Source organism: Somniosus microcephalus, chromosome 12 (genome assembly GCF_052327205.1).
Source record: "Somniosus microcephalus isolate GS21.2 chromosome 12, FLI_Smic_1.0, whole genome shotgun sequence".
Taxonomy (NCBI): Eukaryota; Metazoa; Chordata; class Chondrichthyes; order Squaliformes; family Somniosidae; genus Somniosus; species Somniosus microcephalus.
This window is the reverse complement of record NC_140998.1, coordinates 66613509-66636870: the sequence shown is the minus strand read 5'-3', so window position 1 is coordinate 66636870 and position 23362 is coordinate 66613509. Positions and strand designations below refer to the sequence as shown.

Sequence of the window (23362 nt, the reverse complement as noted above, 5' to 3'; positions counted from 1 at the left end):
AAGTCAGAGCTCCCTGGATGACGAAAGAGAGTAAGATGAAGCAGAAAAAGAGCACGAATGACAGGTGTCAGGTCGAGAATCAGGCTAAATATACAAAGTTCAGAGGAAAAAAGTGAGAAAGAGGAGAAAAGAGAGAAAGAAAATAAGAGGGGCAAAGAGAGAGTATGAGAATAGAATGGCAGCCAACATAAAAGATAATCCAAAAGTCTTCTATACGCATATAAATAGTAAACGGGTAGTAAGGGGGGGTGGGGCCGATTAGGGACCAAAAAGGAGACCTAGGCATGGAGGCACAGAGCATGGCGGAGGTACTAAATGAATACTTTGCGTCAGTCTTCAAGAAAGAGGATGCTGCCATAGACATAGTAACGGAGGTAGAGGAGATACTGGATGGGATAAGAATTGATAAAGACGAAGTACTAGAAAGGTTGGCTGTATTTAAAGTAGATAAGTCATCAGGACCGAATGGGATGCATCCTAGGATGCTGAGGGAAGTGAAGGAAGAAATCGCAGAGGTACTGGCCATAATATTCCAATCCTCCTTAAAAACGGGGGTGATGCCAGAGGACTGGAGAATTGCAAGTGTTACACCCTTGTTCAAAAAAGGGTGTAAAAATTAATCCAGCAACTATAGGCCAGTCAGTTTAACCTCGGTAGTGGGGAAGCTTTTAGAAACAATAATCAGGGACAAAATTAACAATCACTTGGACAAGTGTGGATTAATTAAGGAAAGCCAGCACAGATTTCTTAAAGGCAAATCATATTTAACCAACTTGATCGAGTTTTTTGATGAGGTAACAGAGAGGCTTGATGAGGGCAATGCGGTTGACGTGGTGTACATGGATTCCAAAAGGCATTCGAGAAAGTGCCACAATAGGGTTCCCCTTGTCCTCACCTTCCACCCCACAGCCTCCATATGCAGCAAGACCTAGACAACATTCAGACTTGGGCTGACAAGTGGCAAGTAACATTCGCACCACACAAGTGCCAGGCAATGACCATCTCCAACAAGCGAGACTCTAACCATCTCCCCTTGACATTCAATGGCATTACCATCGCTGAATCCCCCACTAACATCATCCTGGGGGTTACCATTGATCAGGAACTGAACTGGACCAGCCATATAAATACTGTGGCTACAAGAGCAGGCCAGAGGCTGGGAATTCTGCGGCGAGTGTCTCACCTCCTGACTCCCCAAAGCCTTTCCACCATCTACAAGGCACAAGTCAGGAGTGTGATGGAATACTCTCCACTTGCCTGGATGAGTGCAGCTCCAACAACACTCAAGAAGCTCAACACCGTTCAGGATAAAGCAGCCCGCTTGATTGGCACTCCATCCACCACCTTCAACATTCACTCCCTCCACCACCGGCGCACTGTGGCTGCAGTGTGTACCATCTACAAGATGCACTGCAGCAACTCGCCAAAGCTCCTTCAACAGCACCTTCCAAACCCGCGACCTCTACCACTTAGAAGGACAAGGGCAACAGACGCATGGGAACATCACCACCTACAAGTTCCCCTCCAAGCCACACACCATCCTGACTTGGACCTGTATCGCCGTTCCTTCACTGTTGCTGGGCCAAAATCCTGGAACTCCCTTCCTAACAGCATTGTGGGTGTACCTACACCATATGGACTGCAGCAGTTCAAGAAGGCGGCTCACCACCATCTTCTCAAGGGCAATTAGGGATGGACACTAAATGCAGGCCTAGCCAGCAACGCCCACATCCCATCAATGAATAAAAATTTTTTTTTTTTTTTTTAAATCTTCCGCCATTTCTGCCACCTCCAGCGTGATCCCACCACCAAACACATCTGCCCCTACAGCATTCCGAAGGGACCGTTCCCTCCGCAACACCCTGGTCCACTCCTCTAACACCTCCAGCACACACTTCCCCTTCCCACAGCACCTTCTCATGCAAGCGCAGGAGGTGCAACACCTGCCCTTTCACCTCCTCTCTTCCCACTGTTCAGGGGCCCAAACGTTCCTTCCAGGTGAACCAGCAATTTACTCGTACTTCTTCCAATCAGTATATTTTATTCACTTCTCACAATGCGGTCTCCTCTACATTGGGGAGACTAAATGCAGATTGGGTGACCGCTTTGCGGAACATCTCTGTTCAGTCGCAAGCGTGATCCCAACCTTATGCTCACCTGTCAATTTAATTCTCCGGACCACTTCCACGCTGACCTCAGCCTCCGACACTCCGAAACTCAATGCAAGCTCGAAGAACAGCGCCTCATCTTTCTATTAGGCACTTTATAGTCTTCCGGACTCAACATTGAGTTCAACAATTTCAGATCATAACCTCGGCCCCCATTTTTTCCAGGTGGCAGCTGTTGCTGATGATTCTGATATTCCCATTTACACCTCCTCTAGACCCATCTTGTTTCTTTACTTGTCCCATTACCATCTCCTTTCGCCTTACACCATCATCCCTTTTGTCATTTAATCCCTCCGGCCTTCCACCCTATCACAGACCTTCCCTTTTGTTCTTTCCTCCCCTCCTCCCTTTCCCTGCCTCTGTGCTTGCTTAAAACCCATTACATCTCTAACCTTCTCCAGTTCTGACGAAAGGTCATCGATTTGAAATGTTAATTCTGTTTCTCTCTCCTCAGATGTTGCCTGACCTGCTGAGTATTTCCAGCATTTTCTGGTTTTATTTAATAAAATGCATCTTTCCTGAATACTTGTGATAATTTAAACCTTAAGGGCATCCTTTTTCAATGTCATTTCATAGAATTACAGTATCAGCATTTCATGGAGGTTACATTATCCCTGTCGCCCTCCAGTACAGCTGTTTAAAATGATTGCTAGAGGCTTTACTGCATTTGCCACAAGTGTATAGCAGTGTTACAAAGCAACAACATCCAGATGAGTTTAAATGAGGGCCTAAGCCACAAGAATAAAGTTGAGAGTGTGCAAACATCACAGAACCACAAAAAATGACACTGCTTTGAAACAATATTCACTCAAAAATCATTACAGAATATCGAAGACCACCAGAACTTAGATTCAAAGGCACTGAACAGATTTGAGTGATTTGAGCAGTAAATGGCACAAACTGAATTTAAAGAGAAAAAAAATTGATACCAGTAAATATTTTTCACATTTATGATTTGACTGAATTATTAAACCGTTATTCTTAACAATATGTACCTTCCATGTTGTATTCTACCACCTAGTCAGTGACAATATACTGTTTTGAAAATTAAAATCAATTAATGTATTGCATGGTGTGGTACTTAGCTATATAGACCAGGAAGGTCCCAAGTTTGATCACTAATCTGTGCTGAGTCAGCCTAAGTAGCAATTGGAGCATTACATTGGCCTCAGTGCCCTAGACTATGGATAGACAAAAATGTTTAAAAAGTCACACTGCCTTCTACTGATTACTAACCAGTGAACATTGTTGAAAAGTACAGTATGTGGATCTAGTGGCAAGGAGGAGGGGGGGATGGATTATAACCACAGGGCAAAGAATTTGCTGTGACGCCCCTCCCTCATACATAAGAGAGTGGCCACTCGAGCAAGGTATCCAGAGAACTGCCAGTGCCCCTGGAACCATACTCCAGCATGTCATCACCTTAAGAGGAGAGAAAAGAAAATCTGAATGCAGTATTTCATTACACACCTGTTGGAAGTCTTGGGAGGACGGGGCTGTGCTCCCCACCGTTACGGGTGTAGTGTCAGTATTTATAGATGATATCACCAGTCCAGGAGCTACTTCGCCATTTCTATCACCACCTCCTCCACTGTCCCCAACAATCACATTGCCATTGGATTTGTTCACAGAAGTTCTCTGTTCCTCAGAGACAGAAGCCAGCTGTCCATGAGATGGGTTGAGTCTATAATGCCGGGCTAATCCTCCCCTTCCAATATAGGACTTTTCACAAGTGTCGCATTTAAACTTTTTGGGTTTGAAAGAGCAAGGCATTGAAAGGCTTGAATCTTCCATTTTTGTTTTTACATCTTCTTCTTCAAAACTATATTCGGAATAGTCATCGGAATCAGACTGGTGGCCCTCTGCCAAATCTTCAGTTTTTATAAACTTGTAGTCTTTAACTTTGTATTTTGGAGGTCGCGATATTCGACCAGATCGGGTTTTGATCTTCACAGGTTTTTTCTCCTTTGATTTATCACTAGCTTCGTGCTTCTTAGCATGGATGGAGGAAACTGAATTTGCTACAGCTGTTGTAGTGGCAGATACACTGGTGGTTACAGTATTAGTGAAAATGCCAGATTGTCCGCTGATGCTGACTCCAGGAATCACACGAATGGAGTTTACCGGTGCAAGTGGCGGAGGCTGGCGCTGAACAAGTAGTTGAATTGGAGGTTCAGAAGAGCTGTGCAAAATATATTGTTGCGGTCCAGATGTTGAAAGAGGCTGGATTCGAATGATTTGGGGTCCAGAAATATTAACTCCCCCTGAAACAGTGGTTCTTTGGTTAGCCAGCTGACCAGATGCTGCTGTTTTGGGCTGCACTACTGCTAGAGGTGGCATAGGCCTATCTTTTTCCTCATGCGACTGGACCGTTTGTATGTGAACTTGGACAGTTTCTAGTTGATGCTGCAAGAAAATTAAAAAGAGAACTTAGCATTCACTGACTTAAAGTTCACAACCACAGCAGGTTTGTTCAGCGAGCAGCTGAGCAATAAAGACCAGAAAGGTCCCATGTTAAGAGTTCTGATGAGCTTTTTCAGCCAGGGTAAAAATAAGATACTACAATTGGCCTCAGCTACCATGCGTTAGAGCAAACTCAATCAAGGTTCCCACTGCTAATTGCCATCAAATGACTTCTGCTAGAAGTGTGCATGTGGACTCTGGGTGAGAACTGAAGAGGATTTGGATACGAGACCACCCCACCCCTCCCCCTTGGCAGTCAAAAATCCAAGACAGTCAAGGTTTACACATAAACAATGGCCACTTGGGGTCTTAAAGGTCAGCGAGAGAGGAGGGGGAAATCTGGTGGGGAAGGAAGAAAGATTCATAACCATTAAATTTTAGGGTTAAATTAGAAACATAGAAGATAGGAGCAGGAGTAGGCCATTCGGCCCCTCAAGCCTGCTCCGCCATTCAATGCGATCATGGCTGATCATCCAAATTCAGTACCCGGTCCCTGCTTTCTCCCCATACCCCTTGATCCCTTTAGCCTCAAGAAATATATCCAACTCCTTCTTGAATATATTTAATGAATGAATTGGCCTCTACTGCCTTCTGTGGTAGAGAATTCCACAGGTTCACCACTCTCTGGGTGAAGAAATTCCTCATCTCTGTCCTAAGTGGCTTACCCCTTATCTTTAGACTGTGACCCCTGGTTCTGGACTCCCCGGCCATCGGGAACATTATTCCTGCATCTAGTCTGTCCAGTCCTGTCAGAATTTTAAAAGTTTCAATGAGATCCCCTTTCATTCTTCTAAACTCCAGCGAGTATAAGCCCAATCGACCCAATCTCTCCTCATACGTCATTCCTGCCATCCCAGGTATCAGTCTGGTGAATCTTCGCTGAACTCCTTCCATGGCAAGAACATCCTTCCTCAGATAAGGCGACCAAAACTGCACACAATACTCAAGATGTGGTCTCACCAAGGCCCTGTACAACTGCAGCAAGACCCTCTCGCTATGAAGGCCAACATACCATTTGCCTTCTTAACCGCCTGCTGCACCTGCATGCTTACTTTCAGCAACTGGTGCACAAGGACACCCAGGTCTCGTTGCACTTCCCCTTCTCCCAATCTATTGCCATTCAGATAATAATCTGCCTTCCTGTTTTTGCCACCAAAGTGGATAACCTCACATTTATCCACGTTATATTGCATCTGCCATGCTTCTGCCCAATCACCCAACCTGTCCAAATCATACTGGAGTTTCTCAGCACCCTCCTCACAGCACACACGCCCACCCAGCTTTGTGTCATCTGCAAATTTGGAGATATTACATCTAGTTCCCTTGTCTAGATAATTAATATATATTGTGAATAGCTGGGGTCCAAGGACCGATCCCTACGGTACCCCACTAGTCACTGCTTGCCACTCGGAAAAAGACCCGTTTATTCCAACTCTTTGCTTTCTGTCTGCCAACCAGTTCTCTATCTAAGTCAATACCTTGCTCCCAATCCCATGTGCCTTAACTTTACACACTAATCTCTTATGCGGGACCTTATCGAAAGCCTTCTGAAAGTCCAAATACACTACATTCACTGGTTCTCCCTTATCTATTTTACCAGTTACACCCTCAAAAAATTCCAGTAGATTAGTCAAGCACAATTTACCTTTTGTAAATCCATGTTGACTTTGTCCGATCCTGTCACTGTTTTCCAAGTGCTCTGCTATTACCTCTTTTATAATGGACTCTAGCATTTTCCCCACTACCGATGTCAGGCTTACCAGTCTATAATTCCCCGTTTTTTCTCTACCACCTTTTTTGAATAGTGGGGTAACATTAGCTACCCTCCAATCCATGGGTACTGTTCCAGATTCCATCGAATGTTGGAAGATGATCAGCAATGCATCTACTATTTCTAGGGCCACTTCCTTAAGTACCCTAGGATGTAGATTATCAGGCGCTAGGGATTTATCGGCCTTCAATCCCATCAATTTCCCTAATACCATTTCCCTACAAATACTGATTTCTTTCAGTTCCTCCCTTTCATCAGACCCTATTTAGCTATCAAAACCCTTTTTCAACAACAACGTATATTTATATAGCATCGCTAACATAATAAAACGTCCCAAGGCGCTTCACAGGAGTGTTACCAAAAAAAAGACACCAAGCCATATAAGGAGATGTTAGGGCAGATGACCAAAAGCTTGGTCGAAGAGGTAGGTTTTAAGGAGCGTTATAACTGAAAGAGAAGTGGAGAGGCAGAGAGATTTAGGGAAGGAATTCCAGAGTTTAGGACCTAGACAGCTGAAGGCACGACCGCCAATGGTGGAGCATTTAAAATCGGGGATGTTCAAAAAGGCCACAATAGGCGGAGTGCAGAGCTCTAGGGGGATTAGAGAGATAGGTTAGAATATTTCAGTACATCAAAACTTTGTATACATTTCCAATATTGTTCTATTCCAATGCATCAATTTATGATCCTATGAGACATTAAAATCATAAAAAACTAGGATTGGGCTCCCCTACGATTCATTGTTAAGGCAGTGAGTCACTGAGCCATATAGATCACGAAGGTTCTAGATTTGATCCCTAGTCTGTGCTGACTTAGCTGAGCCATCTGGGTATTTGTAGGCAGTGCTACAATTGGCCTCAGCACACCTGTTTGGAGAACGGAGAAAGAAAACTAAATTAAGTAATTGGCAGTCAGGTTTCCACTCCTGATCACTAGCCAGCAACTACTGTTGGAACTGCACTGTATGGATGCCCCCTGAAGTCAAATAGCCCACGAACATTCGTTATCTAGCTCATAAGAATAGCCACATGGGTAAGGTACGAGATAGTACCAAGTGTCTGCTGAACAGTATCCCAGCAAGGAGATGAGAGAAAACAAAAAAACAAGTTTCATCAGTGATGAGTACTGGCTCTTAGTAAAATAAAAGTTGGATTTGCACAGTAACAAAATGAATCAACAAGGAACAAAGGAACAGGAGTAGACCATTGAGCCCCTCGAGCCTGTTCCGCCATTCAATGAGATCATGGCTGATCTGCGACCCAACTCCATTTATATACCTTTGCCCCATATCCCTTTATACCTCTGGTCAACAAAAAGCGATCAATCTCAGATTTAAAAATTAACAAGAGATCGAGCATCAATTGTCATTTGTGAAAGAGAGTTCCAAACTTCTACCACCCTTTTGTGTGTAGAAGTGTTTCCTGATTTCACTCCTGAAAAGGTCTGGCTCTAATTTTTAGACCACCCCCCCCCCCCCCCCACCCCCAGTCCAAGGCTCCCCAACCAGTGGAAATAGTTTACATAGAAACATAGAAGATAGGAGCAGGCCATTCGGCCCCTCGAGCCTGCTCCGCCATTCAATGTGATCATCGCTGATCATCCAAATTCAGTACCTTGTCCCTGCCTTCTCCCCATATCCCTTGATCCCTTTAGCCTTAAGAAATATATCTAACTCCTTCTTGAATATATTTAATGAATTGGCCTCTACTGCCTTCTGTGGTAGAGAATTCCACAGGTTCACCACTCTCTGGGTGAAGAAATTCCTCCTTATCTCTGTCCTAAATGGCTTACCCCTTATCCTTAGACTGTGACCCCTGGTTCTGGACTCCCCTGCCATCAGGAACATCCTTCCTGCATCTAGTCTGTCTAATCCTGTTAGAATTTTATAAGTTTCAATGCGATCCCCTCTCATTCTTCTAAACTCCAGCGAGTATAAGCCTAATAAGCCCATTTCTCTCTATCTCTATCTGTTCCCTTTAATACCTTGAAAACTTTGAAAAAATCACCCCTTAACCATCTAAATTCTAGGGAACACAACCCTAATTTGTGTAATCTCCCCTCGTAACTTAACCCTTGGAGTCCGGGTATCGTTCTGGTAAATCTACGGTGCACTCCCTCCAAGGCCAATATATCCTTCCTAAGGTGTGGTGCCCAGAACTGCTCACTCTACTCCAGGTGTGGTCTAACCAGGGCCCCTTGCTGCAGCATAACTTCTACCCCTTTGTATTTTAGTCCTCTAGATATAAAGGCCAGCATTCCATTAGCCTTTTTGGTTATTTTCTGTAACCTGTTCATGACATTTTAATGATCTATCTACTTGGACCTCCAACTCTCTGGACCATCACCATTTTTAGATTTTCACCATTTAGAAAGTACCCTGTTCTATCCTTTTTAGGTCCAAAGTGGATGACCTCACAGTCATAGTCAGAGTTATACAGCACAGAAAGAGGCCCTTCGGCCCATCGTGTCCACGCCAGCCATCAAGCCCTGTCTATTCTAATCCCATTTTCCAGCACTTGGTCCGTAGCCTTGTATGCTATGGCATTTCAAGTGCTCATCTAAATGCTTCTTGAATGTTGTGAGGGTTCCTGCCTCTATCACCCTTTCAGGCAGCGAGTTCCAGATTCCAACCACCCTCTGGGTGAAAAGTTTTTCCTCAAATTCCCTCTAAGCCTCCTGCCTTACCTTGAAACTATGCCCCCTGGTTATTGACCCCCTCTATTAAGGGGAAAAGTTCCTTTCTATCTACCCTATCTATGCCCCTCATAATTTTGTACACCTCAATCAGGTCCCCCTCAGCCTTCTTTGCTCCAAGGGAAACAACCCCAGCCTGTCCAGTCTCTCTTCATAGTTGAAGCTCTCCAGCCCAGGTAACTAGCGTTTTGTACAGCTCCATCATAACCTCCCTGCTCTTATATTCTATGCCTCGGCTAATGAAGGCAAGTATCCCATATGCCTTTTTAACCACCTTATCTACCTGTCCTGCTGCCTTCAGGGATCTATGTACATGCACACCAAGGTCCCTTTGATCCTCTGTCCTTCCTAGGGTCCTACCATTCATTGTGTATTCCCTTGCCTTGTTAGTCCTCCCAAAATGCATCACCTCACACTTTTCAGGGTTAAATTCCATTTGCCACTGTTCTGCCCATCTAACCAACCCATCTATATTGTACTGTAGCCCGAGGCTTCCCTCCTCGCTAATTACCACTCCACCAATTTTCGTGTCATCTGCGAACTTACTGATCATACCTCCTACATTCATATCTAAATCATTAAAGTACACGACAAACAGCAAAGGACCCAGCACCGATCCCTGCGGTACACCACTGGACACAGGCTTCCAGTCACAAAAACAATCTTCGACCATCACCCACTGCCAATGTGCCCAATTGCCCTGGATCCCATGGGCTCTTACCTTCTTGACCAGTCTCCCATGTGGGACTTTGTCAAAAGCCTTACTGAAGTCCATGTAGACTACATCAACTGCACTACCCTCATCCACACACCAAGTCACCCCCTCGAAAAATTCAATCAAATTGGTCAGACATGATCTCCCCCTGACAAAGCCATGCTGACTATCCCTGTCGCGCCAAGTGGAGACTAATTCTGTCCCTCAGAATTTTTTCCAATAATTTCCCTACCACTGATGTTAGGCTCACTGGCTTGTAATTCCCTGGTTTATCCCTACTACCCTTCTTGAATAATAGTACGACATTAGCTGTTCTCCAGTCCTCTGGCACCTCCCCTGGTGGCCAGAGAGGTTCTGAAAATTTGTGTCAGAGCCCCTGCAATCTCCTCCCTTGCCTCACACAGCAGCCTGGGATACATCCCGTCAGGGCCTGGGGATTTATCCACTTTTAAGCCCGCTAAAACCGCTAGTACCTCCTCCCTCTCAATACTAATTTGTTCAAGTATATCACAATCCCCCTGCCTGATTTCTATGCCTACATCACCCTTCTCCATCGTGAACACAGATGCAAAATATTCATTTAAAACCTCACCGACATCTTCCGGCTCTACACAGAGATTGCCACTTTGGTCCCTAATGGGCCCTACTCTTTCCCTGGTTATCCTCTTGCCCTTAATATATACTTATAAAACACCTTGGGATTTTCCTTTATTTTGCCCGCCAGTGTTTTTTCATGCCCCCTCTTCGCTCTCCTAATTTCTTTTTTTTAAGTACCCCCCTGCACTTTCTATACTCCTCTAGGGCTTCCGCTATTTTTAGTCCTTTGTATCTGCCAAAAGCCTCTCTTTTTTTCCCCTAATCCATTCTTGCATATCCCTTGACATCCAAGGTTCCCTGGGCTTGTTGGTCCCACCCTTGACCTTTACAGGAACATGCTGGTGTTGTACTCGATTTCCTTTCTGAAAGACTCCCATTGCTCTGATATGGATTTTCCTACAAGTAGCAGATCCCAGTCCATTTTGGTCAGATCCTGCCTTATCATATCATATTAAAATCGGCCTTCCCCCAATTTTGAACCTTTATTTCCAGTCCATCTTTGTTGTTTTCCATGACTACCTTAAATCTCACCGAATTATGGTCACCGTCACCAAAATGCTCTCCTACTGACACAGCTACCACTTGCCCAGCTACATTCCCTAGAATTAGGTCCAGTACCACCCCCTCTCTTGTAGGACTTTCTACATGCTGGCTCAAAAAGCTCTCCTGGATGCACTTCAAGAACTCCGCACTGTCTAAGCCTTTCACACTCTGACTATCCCAGTTAATATTGGGGAAGTTTAAATCCCCTATTATTACCCTATTATTTCTACACTTCTGAGATTTGCCTACATTTCTGTTCCTCTATCTCCCCCTGACTGTTTGGGGGCCTATAGTACACTCCCAGCAAAGTGCTTGCCCCCTTTTTGTTTTTAAGTTCTACCCATATGGCCTCATTAGAGGAACCTGCTAAGATATCATCCCTCCTTACAGCAGTAATTGACTCCTTGATTAATATTGCGACACCCCCTCCTCTTTTACAACCCCCTCTGTCTCGCCTGAAGATTCTATACCCCGGAATATTGAGCTGCCAGTCCTGCCCCTCCCTCAACCATGTCTCTGTGATAGCAACAATATCATACTCCCATGTGTTCATCAACACCTTCAATTCATCTGCCTTACTCGTAAGACTCCTTGCATTAAAATAAATGCCATCCAGCCTTGCCATACTCCCTTGTGCAGTTACATATTTGCGCTGCCTTCCAGGCGGACTTGTTTTTTCCTCTATATTTGGCTGTGCATCACCCCCTACTGTAGCTGCACTCCGTATCCAATCCCCCTGCCAAGTTAGTTTAACCCCCCCCCCCACCACCAACAGTACTAGCCAACCTCCCCGCAAGGATGTTGGTCCATCTATCTATCTTAGTCTATCTACAGTATATCCCTTTGCAGGTTATTTGTGTCCTCCTCACAGCTTACTTTCCCACCTAGCTTTGTATCGTCAGCAAACTTAGATGAAGGGACCGAGTGCAATGTATCCAAGTCATTAATATAGATTGTAAATAGCTGGGCCCAAGCACTGATCCTTGTGGCACCCCACTAGTTACAGCCTGCCAACCGGAAAATTACCCATTTATCCCTGCTCTGTTTTCTGTCCATTAACCAATCCTCTATCCATGCTAATATATTAAACCCAACCCCATGAGCCCTTATCTTGCGTAGCAACCTTTTATGTGGCGCCTTATCGAATGCCTTTTGGAAATCCAAATATACTACATCCACCAGATCCCCTTTATCTACCCTGCTAATTACATCCTCAAAAAACTCTAATAAATTTGTTAAACACAATTTACCTTTCATAAAACTATGTTGACTCTGCCTGATCATATTATGATTTTCTAAGTGCCCTGTTACCATTTCCTTAATAATGGATTCCAACATTTTCCAGACGACTAGCGCCAGGCTAACTGGCCTGTATTTCCCTGTTTTCTCGCTCCTTCCTTTCTTGAATAGCAGGATTACAGTTGATACCTTCCAATCTGCTGGGACCGTTCTAAAATCTAGGGAATTTTGGAAGATCACAACCAATGTATCCACAATCTCTGCAGCCACGTCTTTTAGAACCAAGGGGTCTGGACAGAGTAGATAAGAGAGAAACTGTTCCCATTGGCAGAAGGGCCGAGAACCAGAGGACACAGGCCTCACATAGAATGGTTACAGCACAAAAGGAGGCCATTCAGCCTGTCGAGCCCGTGCCGGCTCTCTGCAAAAGCGCTTCAGCTAGTCCCACTCCCCTGACCTTTCCCCGTAGCCCTGCAAATTTTTCTCCTTCAGTCGGGAGCAGCAGGAGCAGTGAGTCGGAGCCCGGTATAAAAACCGGAGAGAGGCGAGGCCCGAGACCAGTCGGGAGCAGCAGGAGCAGTGAGTCGGAGCCCGGTATAAAAACCAGAGAGAGGCGAGGCCCGAGACCAGTCGGGAGCAGCAGGAGCAGTGAGTCGGAGCCCGGTATAAAAACCGGAGAGAGGCGAGGCCCGAGACCAGTCGGGAGCAGCAGGAGCAGTGAGTCGGAGCCCAGTATAAAAACCGGAGAGAGGCGAGGCCCGAGACCAGTCGGGAGCAGCAGGAGCAGTGAGTCGGAGCCCGGTATAAAAACCGGAGAGAGGCGAGGCCCGAGACCAGTCGGGAGCAGCAGGAGCAGTGAGTCGGATCCCGGTATAAAAACCGGAGAGAGGCGAGGCCCGAGACCAGTCGGGAGCAGCAGGAGCAGTGAGTCGGAGCCCGGTATAAAAACCGGAGAGAGGCGAGGCCCGAGACCAGTCGGGAGCAGCAGGAGCAGTGAGTCGGAGCCCGGTATAAAAACCGGCGACCAGCGAGGCCCGAGACCAGTCGGGAGCAGCAGGAGCAGTGAGTCGGAGCCCGGTATAAGAACCGGCGACCAGCAAGGCACACCAACTCAGCAGCGGGGAGAGAGGTAAAAAGTAATCAGAGTGTGACGTCACCAGGGAGCAGGCAAGTGATTGGTTGGTGAGTATTTCTCTTTTTTAAACTTTAACTCTGTAGTTTATAGTTACCAGGGTCTTTCTGGTGTAGCAGGGACTGTTGGTAGACTATACAAGCGCCTTAGAGATATCTTTAATTGGCGATAGTAAATTAATTAAAATTAAGTAAAGGGAAGGTCATGCTAGGTGAGCCCAGCCCCGTGATATGCTCCTCTTGCTCTATGTGGGAATTCAGGGACCCCGGTGCCCCTGATGACCACGTGTGCCAGAGATGCATCCATCTGCAGCTACTAGCAGACCGCATTGAGGCGCTGGAGCTGCGGGTGGATGGGTTGTTGAGCATTCACGATGCTGAGAGGTTCGTGGATAGCACGTTTAGTGAGTTGGTCACACCACAGGGAAGGGCTGCACAGGAAGACAGGAAATGGGTGACCACCAGGCAGAGCAATAGAAGCAGGCAGGTAGTGCAGGAGACCCCTGTGACCATTCCCCTCTCAAACAAGTATACCACTTTGGATACTGTTGAGGGGGATGACTCACCAGGGGAAGGCAGCAGCAGCCAATTTCCTGGCACTGGCGGTGCACCTGCTGCCCAGGAAGGGGGGAAAAAGAGTGGGAGAGCAATAGTGGTAGGGGATTCTATAGTAAGGGGAACAGATAGGCGTTTCTGTGGCCGTAGACGTGAATCCAGGATGGTTTGTTGCCTCCCTGGTGCCAGGGTCAAGGATGTCACTGAGCGGCTGCAGGGCATTCTGGAGGGGGAGGGTGAACAGCCAGTGGTCGTGGTCCACATTGGTACCAACGACATAGGTAAAAAGAGGGATGAGGTCCTGCAGCAAGAATTTAGGGAGCTAGGTGAAGGATTAAAGAGCAGGACCTCAAGGGTTGTAATCTCTGGATTACTCCCGGTGCCACGTGCTAGTAAGTATAGGAATAGGAAGATAGAACAGATGAATGCGTGGCTAAAGGGATGGTGCAGGGGGTAGGGCTTTAGTTTCCTGGATCACTGGGTCTGCTTCTGGGAAAGGTGGGACTTGTACAAGTCGGACGGTTTACACCTGAACCAGAGGGGCACCAATATCCTTGTGGGGAGGTTTGCTAGCACTGCTGGGGAGGGTTTAAACTAACTTGGCAGGGGGTTGGGGTACAGAGTGGAGCTATAGTAGGGGGTGATTTACAGCCAAATACAGAGGGGAAAAACAAGTCAGCTGGGAAGGCAGAGCAAATATGTGAAGGCAAAAGAGAATATGGCAGGGCTGGAAGGCATTTATTTTAATGCAAGGAGTCTTGCAAATAAGGTGGATGAACTGAAGTTGTTGTTGAACACATGGGAGTACGATATTGTTGCTATCACGGAGACATGGTTGAGGGAGGGTCAGGACTGGCAGCTCAATATTCCGGGGTATAGAATCTTCAGGCGAGACAGAGGGGGGTGTAAAAGGGGAGGGGGTGTTGCAATATTAATTAAGGAGTCAATTACTGCTGTAAGGAGGGATGATATATTAGCGGGTTCCTCTAATGAGGCCATATGGGTAGAACTTAAAAACAAAAAGGGGGCAAGCACTTTGCTGGGAGTGTACTATAGGCCCCCAAACAGTCAGGGGGAGATAGAGGAACAGATATGTAGGCAAATCTCAGAAAAGTGCGAAAATAATAGGGTAATAATAGTGGGGGATTTCAACTTCCCCAATATAAATTGGGACAGTCAGAGTGTGAAAGGCTTAGAGGGTGCAGAATTCTTAAAGTGCATCCAGGAGAGCTTTTTGAGCCAACATGTAGAAAGTCCTACAAGAGAGGGGGCGGTACTGGACCTAATTCTGGGGAATGTAGCCGGGCAAGTGGTGGAAGTGTCAGTAGGAGAGCATTTTGGCGACAGTGACCATAATTCGGTGAGATTTAAGGTGGTCATGGAAAAGGACAAAGACGGCCCGGAAATAAGGGTTCTAAATTGGGGGAAGGCCGATTTTAATATGATAAGGCAGGATCTGGCCAAAGTGGACTGGGAGCAGCTGCTTATAGGAAAATCCACATCAAAACAGTGGGAGACTTTCAGAAGGGAAATAGAGAGAGTACAACGCCAACATGTTCCTGTAAAGGTCAAGGGTGGGACCAACAAGCAAAGGGAACCTTGGATGACAAGGGATATACAAAAATGCATTAGAAATAAAAGGGGGGCTTTTGGCAGTTACAAAAGACTAAAGACGGAAGAAGCCCTAGAGGAGTATAAAAAGTGCAGGGGCATACTTAAAAAAGAAATTAGGAGGGCGAGGAGGGGCCATGAAATAACACTGGCGAACAAAATAAAGGAAAATCCTAAGATGTTTTATAAGTATATTAAGGGCAAGAGGATAACCAGGGAAAGGGTAGGGCCCATTAGGGACCAAAGTGGCAATCTGTGTGTAGAGCCAGAGGATGTAGGCGGGGTTTTAAATGAATTTTTTGCATCTGTGTTCACTATGGAGAAAGACGATGCAGACATAGAAATCGGGCAAGGGGACTGTGACATACTTGAACATATTAGCATAGAGAGGGAGGAGGTGCTAGCGGTTTTAGCAGGCCAAAAAGTGGATAAATCCCCAGGCCCGGACGAGATGTATCCCAGGCTGCTGTGAGAGGCAAAGGAGGAGATTGCAGGGGCTCTGACACAAATTTTCAGAACCTCTCTGGCCACAGGGGATGTACCAGAGGACTGGAGAACAGCTAATGTAGTACCATTATTCAAGAAGGGTAGCAGGGATAAACCAGGGAATTACAGGCCAGTGAGTCTAACATCTGTGGTGGGGAAATTATTGGAAAAAATTCTGAGGGACAAAATTAATCTCCACTTGGAGAGGCAAGGATTAATCGGGGATAGTCAGCATGGCTTTGTCAAGGGTAAATCATGTCTGACAAATCTGATTGAATTTTTCGAGGGGGTGACTAGGGGGGTGGATGAGGGAAATGCTGTGGATGTGGTTTACATGGACTTCAGTAAAGCTTTTGACAAAGTCCCGCATAGGAGACTGGTCAAGAAGGTAAGAGCCCATGGGATCCAGGGTGCCTTGGCGCGTTGGATCCTAAACTGGCTGAGTGGCAGGAGGCAGAGGGTGATGGTCGAAGGTTGCTTTTGTGACTGGAAGCCTGTGTCCAGTGGGGTACCTCAGGGATCGGTGCTGGGTCCCTTGTTGTTTGTGATCTACATAAATGATTTGGATGAGAATGTAAAAGGGATGATCAGTAAGTTCGCAGATGACACGAAAATTGGTGGGGTGGTAAATTGCGAGGAGGAAAGCCTCAGGCTACAGGACGATATAAACGGGTTGGTCAGATGGGCGGAAAAGTGGCAAATGGAATTTAACCCCGAAAAGTGCGAGGTGATGCATTTTGGACGGACAAATAAGGCAAGGGAATACACAATGAGTGGTAGGACCCTAGGAAGTAGAGGGTCAGAGGGACCTTGGTGTACATGTACATAGATCCCTGAAGGCAGCGGAGCAGGTAGATAAGGTGGTTAAAAAGGCATATGGGATACTTGCCTTCATTAGCCGAGGCATAGAATATAAGAGCAGGGAGGTTATGATGGAGCTGTACAAAACGCTGGTGAGGCCACAGCTGGAGTACTGTGTGCAGTTCTGGTCGCCTCACTATAGGAAGGATGTGATTGCTTTGGAGAGGGTGCAGAGAAGATTCACCAGGATGTTACCTGGGATGGAGCGCCTCAGCTATGAAGAGAGGCTGGACAGGCTGGGGTTGTTTTCCTTGGAGCAGAGAAGGCTGAGGGGGGACCTGATTGAGGTGTACAAAATGATGAGGGGCATAGATAGGGTAGATAAAGAGGAACTTTTCCCCTTAGTGGGGGGGTCAATAACAAGGGGGCATAGATTCAGGGTAAGGGGCAGGAGATTTAGAGGGGATTTGAGGAGGAACTTCTTCACCCAGAGGGTGGTTGGAATGTGGAATTCAATGCCTGAAAGGGTGGTAGAGGCAGGAACCCTCACAACATTCAAGAAGCATTTGGATGAGCACTTGAAATGCCATTGCATACAAGGCTATGGACCAAATGCTGGAAAATGGGATTAGACTGGACAGGGATGGATGGGCGGCGCAGACACGATGGGCCGAAGGGCCTCTTTCTGTGCTGTAAAACTCTATGACTCTATGAGGTACTTATCCAATTCCATTTTGAAAGCCACGATTGAGTCCACCTCCACCAGCCTCTCAGGCAGTGCATTCCAGGTCCTAACCACTCACTGCATAAAAAGGTTTTTCCTCATGTTGCCTTTGATTCTTCTGCCAATCACCTTAAATCGGTGTCCTCTGGTTCTCGACCCTTCTGCCAATGGGAACAGTTTCTCTCTATCTACTCTGTCTAGACCGCTCATGATTTTGAATACCTCTATCAAATCTCCTCTCGGTGTGGAGATGCCGGAGTTGGACTGGGGTGGACAAATGTAAGAAGTCACACAACACCAGGTTATAGTCCAACAGTTTTATTTGAAATCACAAGCTTTCGGAGCGCTGCTCCTTCGTCAGGTGAAGTGGAGAGATGCATAAAGACACAGCTTATATAGTCAGAGAATAATGCCAGATGATTACAGGTAATCTTTCTAACTGCCATTTGTCGCACCTCGGCAGAGAGATAATCACAGCAATCAAAGGTGTGAATGGTGTCCAAACAGGTTAGTCAGGATGTAATGTTTTCCTGACTAACCTGTTTGGACACCATTCACGCCTTTGATCACTGTGATTATCTCTCTGCCAAGGTGCAACAAATGGCAGTTAGAAAGATTACCTGTAATCATCTGGCATTATTCTCTGACTATAGAAGCTGTGTTTTTATGCATTTCTCCACTTCACCTGACGAAGGAGCAGCGCTCCGAAAGCTTGTGATTTCAAATAAAACTGTTGGACTATAAACTGGTGTTGTGTGACTTCTTACAAATCTCCTCTCAACCTTCTCTGCTTCAACGAGAACAAGCCCAGCTTCTCCAGTCTATCAACGTAAATGAAGTCCCTCATCTCTTTTTTGCCTACATTGAAATCCATATGAAGAACATGTACTGGACATGGGGTATTTTAAGATTTAAAACAAAGTTTGAGCATTTAAGGGGTAAGAGGATGAAAAAGTATTTAGAAATAATTATACTTTGAAGCTTACATGGAAATGATTATTAATGGGGCATGAATTTCACGAGTTGAAGCACAATTTTAAAATACCGTACAGCTGGTCTCATTTTTAAACTCCGCATAATCACCTCTACACTCCTTTGTTCGAAATAAGAAAATTAGCAAATAATTTAGTAGGTTATCTTCAGACAAAAGTCTAATTTTTTTAGAAAAAAGTTTTCTTGAACATTTTGCAGCTAGTATAGCACAACTATACAGTTGTCGAGGCTGAATAAGACGGTGGGGGTGGGGAGAAGTAAAACTGAGCCCAAGAAAATGAAAATCAAAAGCAGTATTACAAAATAAAATGTAAAGTTTTGGTAAAATTATACTTTAGAAACATTCTCATACATTTCAACTTGAAGAAAAGCTAAAACAGGTGTGTTTCAAAATCAAACAAAATTTACAAACAGAGCAGCACTCCTGCTCTCAGCATAGCTACAACTTTATGGGCACACAACCTGTACTTCAGCAACAAAAGTAAGTCACTCACCTGAAGGAAGACAAAGACAAAAGATTAAATTCCACATTTTAAAACAATTTTTTTGGCTGCATGTACAATTTTTAATTTTTAATTATAGATGTACATGGTGTAATTTTGATCATGTCCCTAAAGAGTAGTCCTGGAGTATTATGTATTTTATTTTCATAACATTATAGCACAGGAAATTTTAATGATAATTTTAATTAAATCATAAACCATCTTCCTTAAATTGAACTGAATTTTTCATGCCCAATTTCATGCTAATTTCAGCTTGATTGGCTCCAAAATTCTGTAAATGCAACATCATAAATAGACAGCCAGCGTATTTTTAAAATACAATCTGCATAAGCACAATCTGCAAGAGTCGCAAATTTGATGACTGAGAAAACTGATGCTGAATCAAATGTATTGATATATAGTTTGACACAAGGCTTTAAAGTTTTCAAAATGGACAACACTTAGATTGTTATCCAATGATGTCTGCAGAGTAATCTCATTTGATCACTTGCATTACATTAATGTGACTACTTTAAAGTTGATTTTCCACATGCCTAGAATGTAACCCATAAAATCTTGAACCAAACTCTAGCAATTTTTTTTTTTTTTTTTAAATAAACAAACAGAAAATGCTGGAAATACTCAGCTGGTCAGGCAGCATCTGTGGAGAGAGAAACAGAGTTAACGTTTCAGGTCGATGACCTTTCGAAAGGTCATTGACCTGAAACATTAACTCTGTTTCTCTCTCCACAAAGGCTGCCACATTGCTGAGTATTTCCAGCATTTTTGGTTTTTATTCCTTACCTAACAATGAAGCCTGCTAAAAGTGCTGCAATCAGTCTATCTACTAAATGAAGCTTCAGATCCTGAATTTCTGAAACTTAGAAGTCAATGAAATATAAAGCTGCATTTATTGCTCTAGTGTTGGTGCAAAGAAGTTTCACTGCTAAATGAATGTAAGAAGTTGTAATGTAAATTTAAAGTTGTTGTAGGACCGAAAATGCATGTATGTGCATAAACACACAATGTTATCTGCAGTGCTGGCATTCTATACGCTGGGGTCAGGCCCCGATTCTGCATTTATACTACAAATTCTTATCTCTGGTGCAAAACAAAATAGTGTTACATTGACAATAGAAATGTGATGAAAATATAGCCACTTCAGTTTGGGTCCCTGCAACCCCTGTTCTGTACACAGCTGTCAGACGGAATAACACTATGCAACTTGAGGAATTATAATTGAGCAACAATCAAAACTACTGCTACTGATCCACTGGAAGATATACTCAGTTGACTTTGCAAAGTTCACACCAAGACTAATTCTGGTGTGAAACACTTCACGATGACCTAAGCGGTGTGGTAGTAGTTTTGACAGCAGCAGTGGAGGCGGCAGTGCGGGCCTGCGAGGGACGAGGCTGAGCAGAGGTTTAAAAAGGGCGCCAGAATTCAGGTGAGGCCCCACTGCAGCAGCGGAGGCGGCGGTGCGGACCTGCGAGGGACGAGGCTGAGCGGCGGTCTGAAAAGGGCGCTAGAGTTAAGGTGAGGCCCCACAGCAGCAGCGCGGACCTGCGAGGGACGAGGCTGAGCGGCGGTTTGAAAACGGCGCCAGAGTCCAGGTGAGGCCCCACAGCAGCAGCGGAGGCGGTGCAGACCTGCGAGGGACAAGGCTGAGCGGCGGTTTGAAAAGGGCGCCAGAGTCCAGGTGAGGCATACCAGTCTCCAATCTCCGAGCTCAGAGAGAGGGAGAGAAGTAAAAAGTAATGAAAGTGTGACGTCACCAGAAAGCAGGTAAGTGATTGGTTGGTGAGTATTTCTCTCTTTATAAACTTAAACTCTGGTTTATAGTTACTAAGGTCTCTCTGGTGTAACGGGGACTATTGGTAAACCATTTAACTGTAGTGTAATTAGTGGGATTGATTAATTAATTGAATTTAAATTAAATCAAAGGGTAAGTCATGGCAGGACAGCCCGGCCACGTGGTATACTTCTCCTGCGATATGTGGGAACTCAGGGACACTTCCTGTGTCCCTGACAACTACATGTGCAGGAAGTGCATCCAGCTGCAGCTACTGACAGACCGCATTGCAGCACTGGAGCTGCGATTGTATGCATACTGGAGCGTTCGCGATGCTCGGGACATCGTGAATAGCACGTTTACGGAGTTGGACAGACCGCAGGTAGAGGTTGGACAGGCAGAAAGGGAACAGGTGACCAACAGGCAGAGTACTAGGCGCAGGCAGGTAGTGCAGGGGTCCCCTGTGGGCATCCCCCTCTCAAACAGATACACCACTTTGAGTACTGTTGTGGGGGATGGCTTATCAGAGGAAAGCAGCAGCAGCCAACTTCCTGGCACCAGGGTGGCTCTGCTGCACAGGACAGGAGGAAAAAGAGGGGTAGAGCTATAGTAATAGGGGATTCTATTGTAAGGGGAATAGATAGGCGTTTTTGCGGCCACAAACGAGACTCCAGGATGGTGTGTTGCCTCCCTGGTGCAAGGGTCAAGGGTGTCTGAGCGGCTGCAGAACATCATGGAAGGGGAGGGTGAACAGCCAGTTGTCGTGGTGCATATAGGCACCGACGATATAGGTAAAAAGCGGGATGAGGTCCTAAAAGCGGAATATAGGGAGTTAGGAGGTAAATTAAAAAATAGGACCTCAAAAAGGTAGTAATCTCAGGATTGCTACCAGTGCCACGTGCTAGTCAGAGTAGAAATGGGAGGATATTTCAAATGAATACGTGGCTAGAGGAATGGTGCAACGGGGAGGGATTCAAGTTCCTGGGACATTGGAACCGGTTCTGGGGGAGGTGGGACCAGTTCAAACCGGACAGTTTGCACCTGGGCAGGGCTGGAACCGATGTCCTAGGGGGTGTGTTTGCTAGTGCTCTGGGGGAGGGTATAAACTAAAATGGCAGGGGGTTGGGAACCTGAGCAGGGAGACAGAGGAAAGGGAAACAAGGATAAAAGCAAAAGATAGGAAGGAGAAAAACAAAAGTGGCAGTCAGAGAAATCAACAATTTAAATCAAACGTGGCCACAGTAAATAATAATTCTAATAGGTCTAAGAGCATTAAAAAAAACAAGCCTGAAGGCTTTGTGTCTTAATGCGAGGAGCATTCGTAATAAGGTGGATGAATTGGCTGCGCAAATAGAAGTAAACGAATATGATTTGGTTGGGATTACGGAAACGTGGCTCAAGGATGGCCAAGGCTGGGAACTCAACATCCAGGGGTATTCAATATTCAGGAAAGATAGGCAAAAAGGAAAGGGAGGTGGGGTAGCATTACTGGTTAAAGAAGGGATTAACACAATTGTAAGGAAGGATATTAGCTCCGATGATGTGGAATCTGTATGGGTAGAATTAAGAAATACTAAGGGGCAGAAAACGTTAGTGGGAGTGGTATATAGACCTCCAAACAGTAAAGCAGAGGTTGGGGATGGCATTAAAAGGGAAATTAAAGAAGCGTGCAATAAGGGCACAGCAGTCATCATGGGTGACTTTAATCTACATATAGATTGGACTAACCAAATTGGTAACAATACTGTGGCGGAGGAATTCCTGGAGTGTTTACGGGATGGCTTCCTGGACCAATATGTCGAGGAACCAACCAGAGATCAGGCCATCTTAGACTGGGTATTATGTAACGAGAAAGGATTAAATAGCAATCTTGTTGTACGAGGCCCCTTGGGTCGGAGCGATCATAATATGATCGAATTCTTCATTAAGATGGAGAATGAAGTAATTGACTCAGAGACTAGGGTCCTGAATTTAAATAAAGGAAACTACGATGGTCTGAGGCGCGAGTTGGGTAGGATTGATTGGGGAATGTCACTCAAAGGGTTGACGGTGCATAGGCAATGGCAAACATTCAAAGACCGCATGGATGAACTACAGAATTTGTTCATCCCAGTTTGGCATAAAAATAAATCAAAAAAGGTGACTCAACCGTGGCTAACAAGGGAAATTAGGGATAGCATAAGATCCAAGGAGAGGACATATAAATTGGGCAGAAAAAGCAATAATCCTGAGGATTGGGAGCAGTTTAGGATTCAACAAAGGAGGACAAAGGGATTAATTAAGAAGGGGAAAATAGAATATGAGAGTAAGCTTGCAGGGAACATAAAAACTGACTGTAAAAGCTTTTATAAATATGTGAAGAGAAAAAGATTGGTGAAGTCAAGCATAGGTCCCTTGCAGTCAGAATCAGGGGAAATTATAATGGGGAACAAAGAAATGTCAGACCAACTAAATACATATTTTGGTTCTGTCTTAACAAAGGAGGACACAAATAACCTCCCAGAGATGCCGAGGAACATAAGGTCTGATGAAAGGGTGGAACTGAAAGAAATCAGTATTTGTAGGGAAATGGTGTTAGGGAAATTGATGGGACT

At 45.3% G+C, this 23362-nt stretch overlaps 1 protein-coding gene across 1 annotated transcript in view; it reads right to left on the bottom strand.

Moving 5' to 3' along the window:
- Positions 1-23362, bottom strand: part of znf839 (zinc finger protein 839) — a 53882-nt gene that overhangs the window by 26841 nt on the left and 3679 nt on the right. The window contains exon 2 of the mRNA XM_086003016.1: positions 3639-4574. Coding sequence (XP_085859142.1) covers positions 3639-4574 — 936 coding nt within the window. The remainder of the gene's footprint in view (positions 1-3638; positions 4575-23362) is intronic.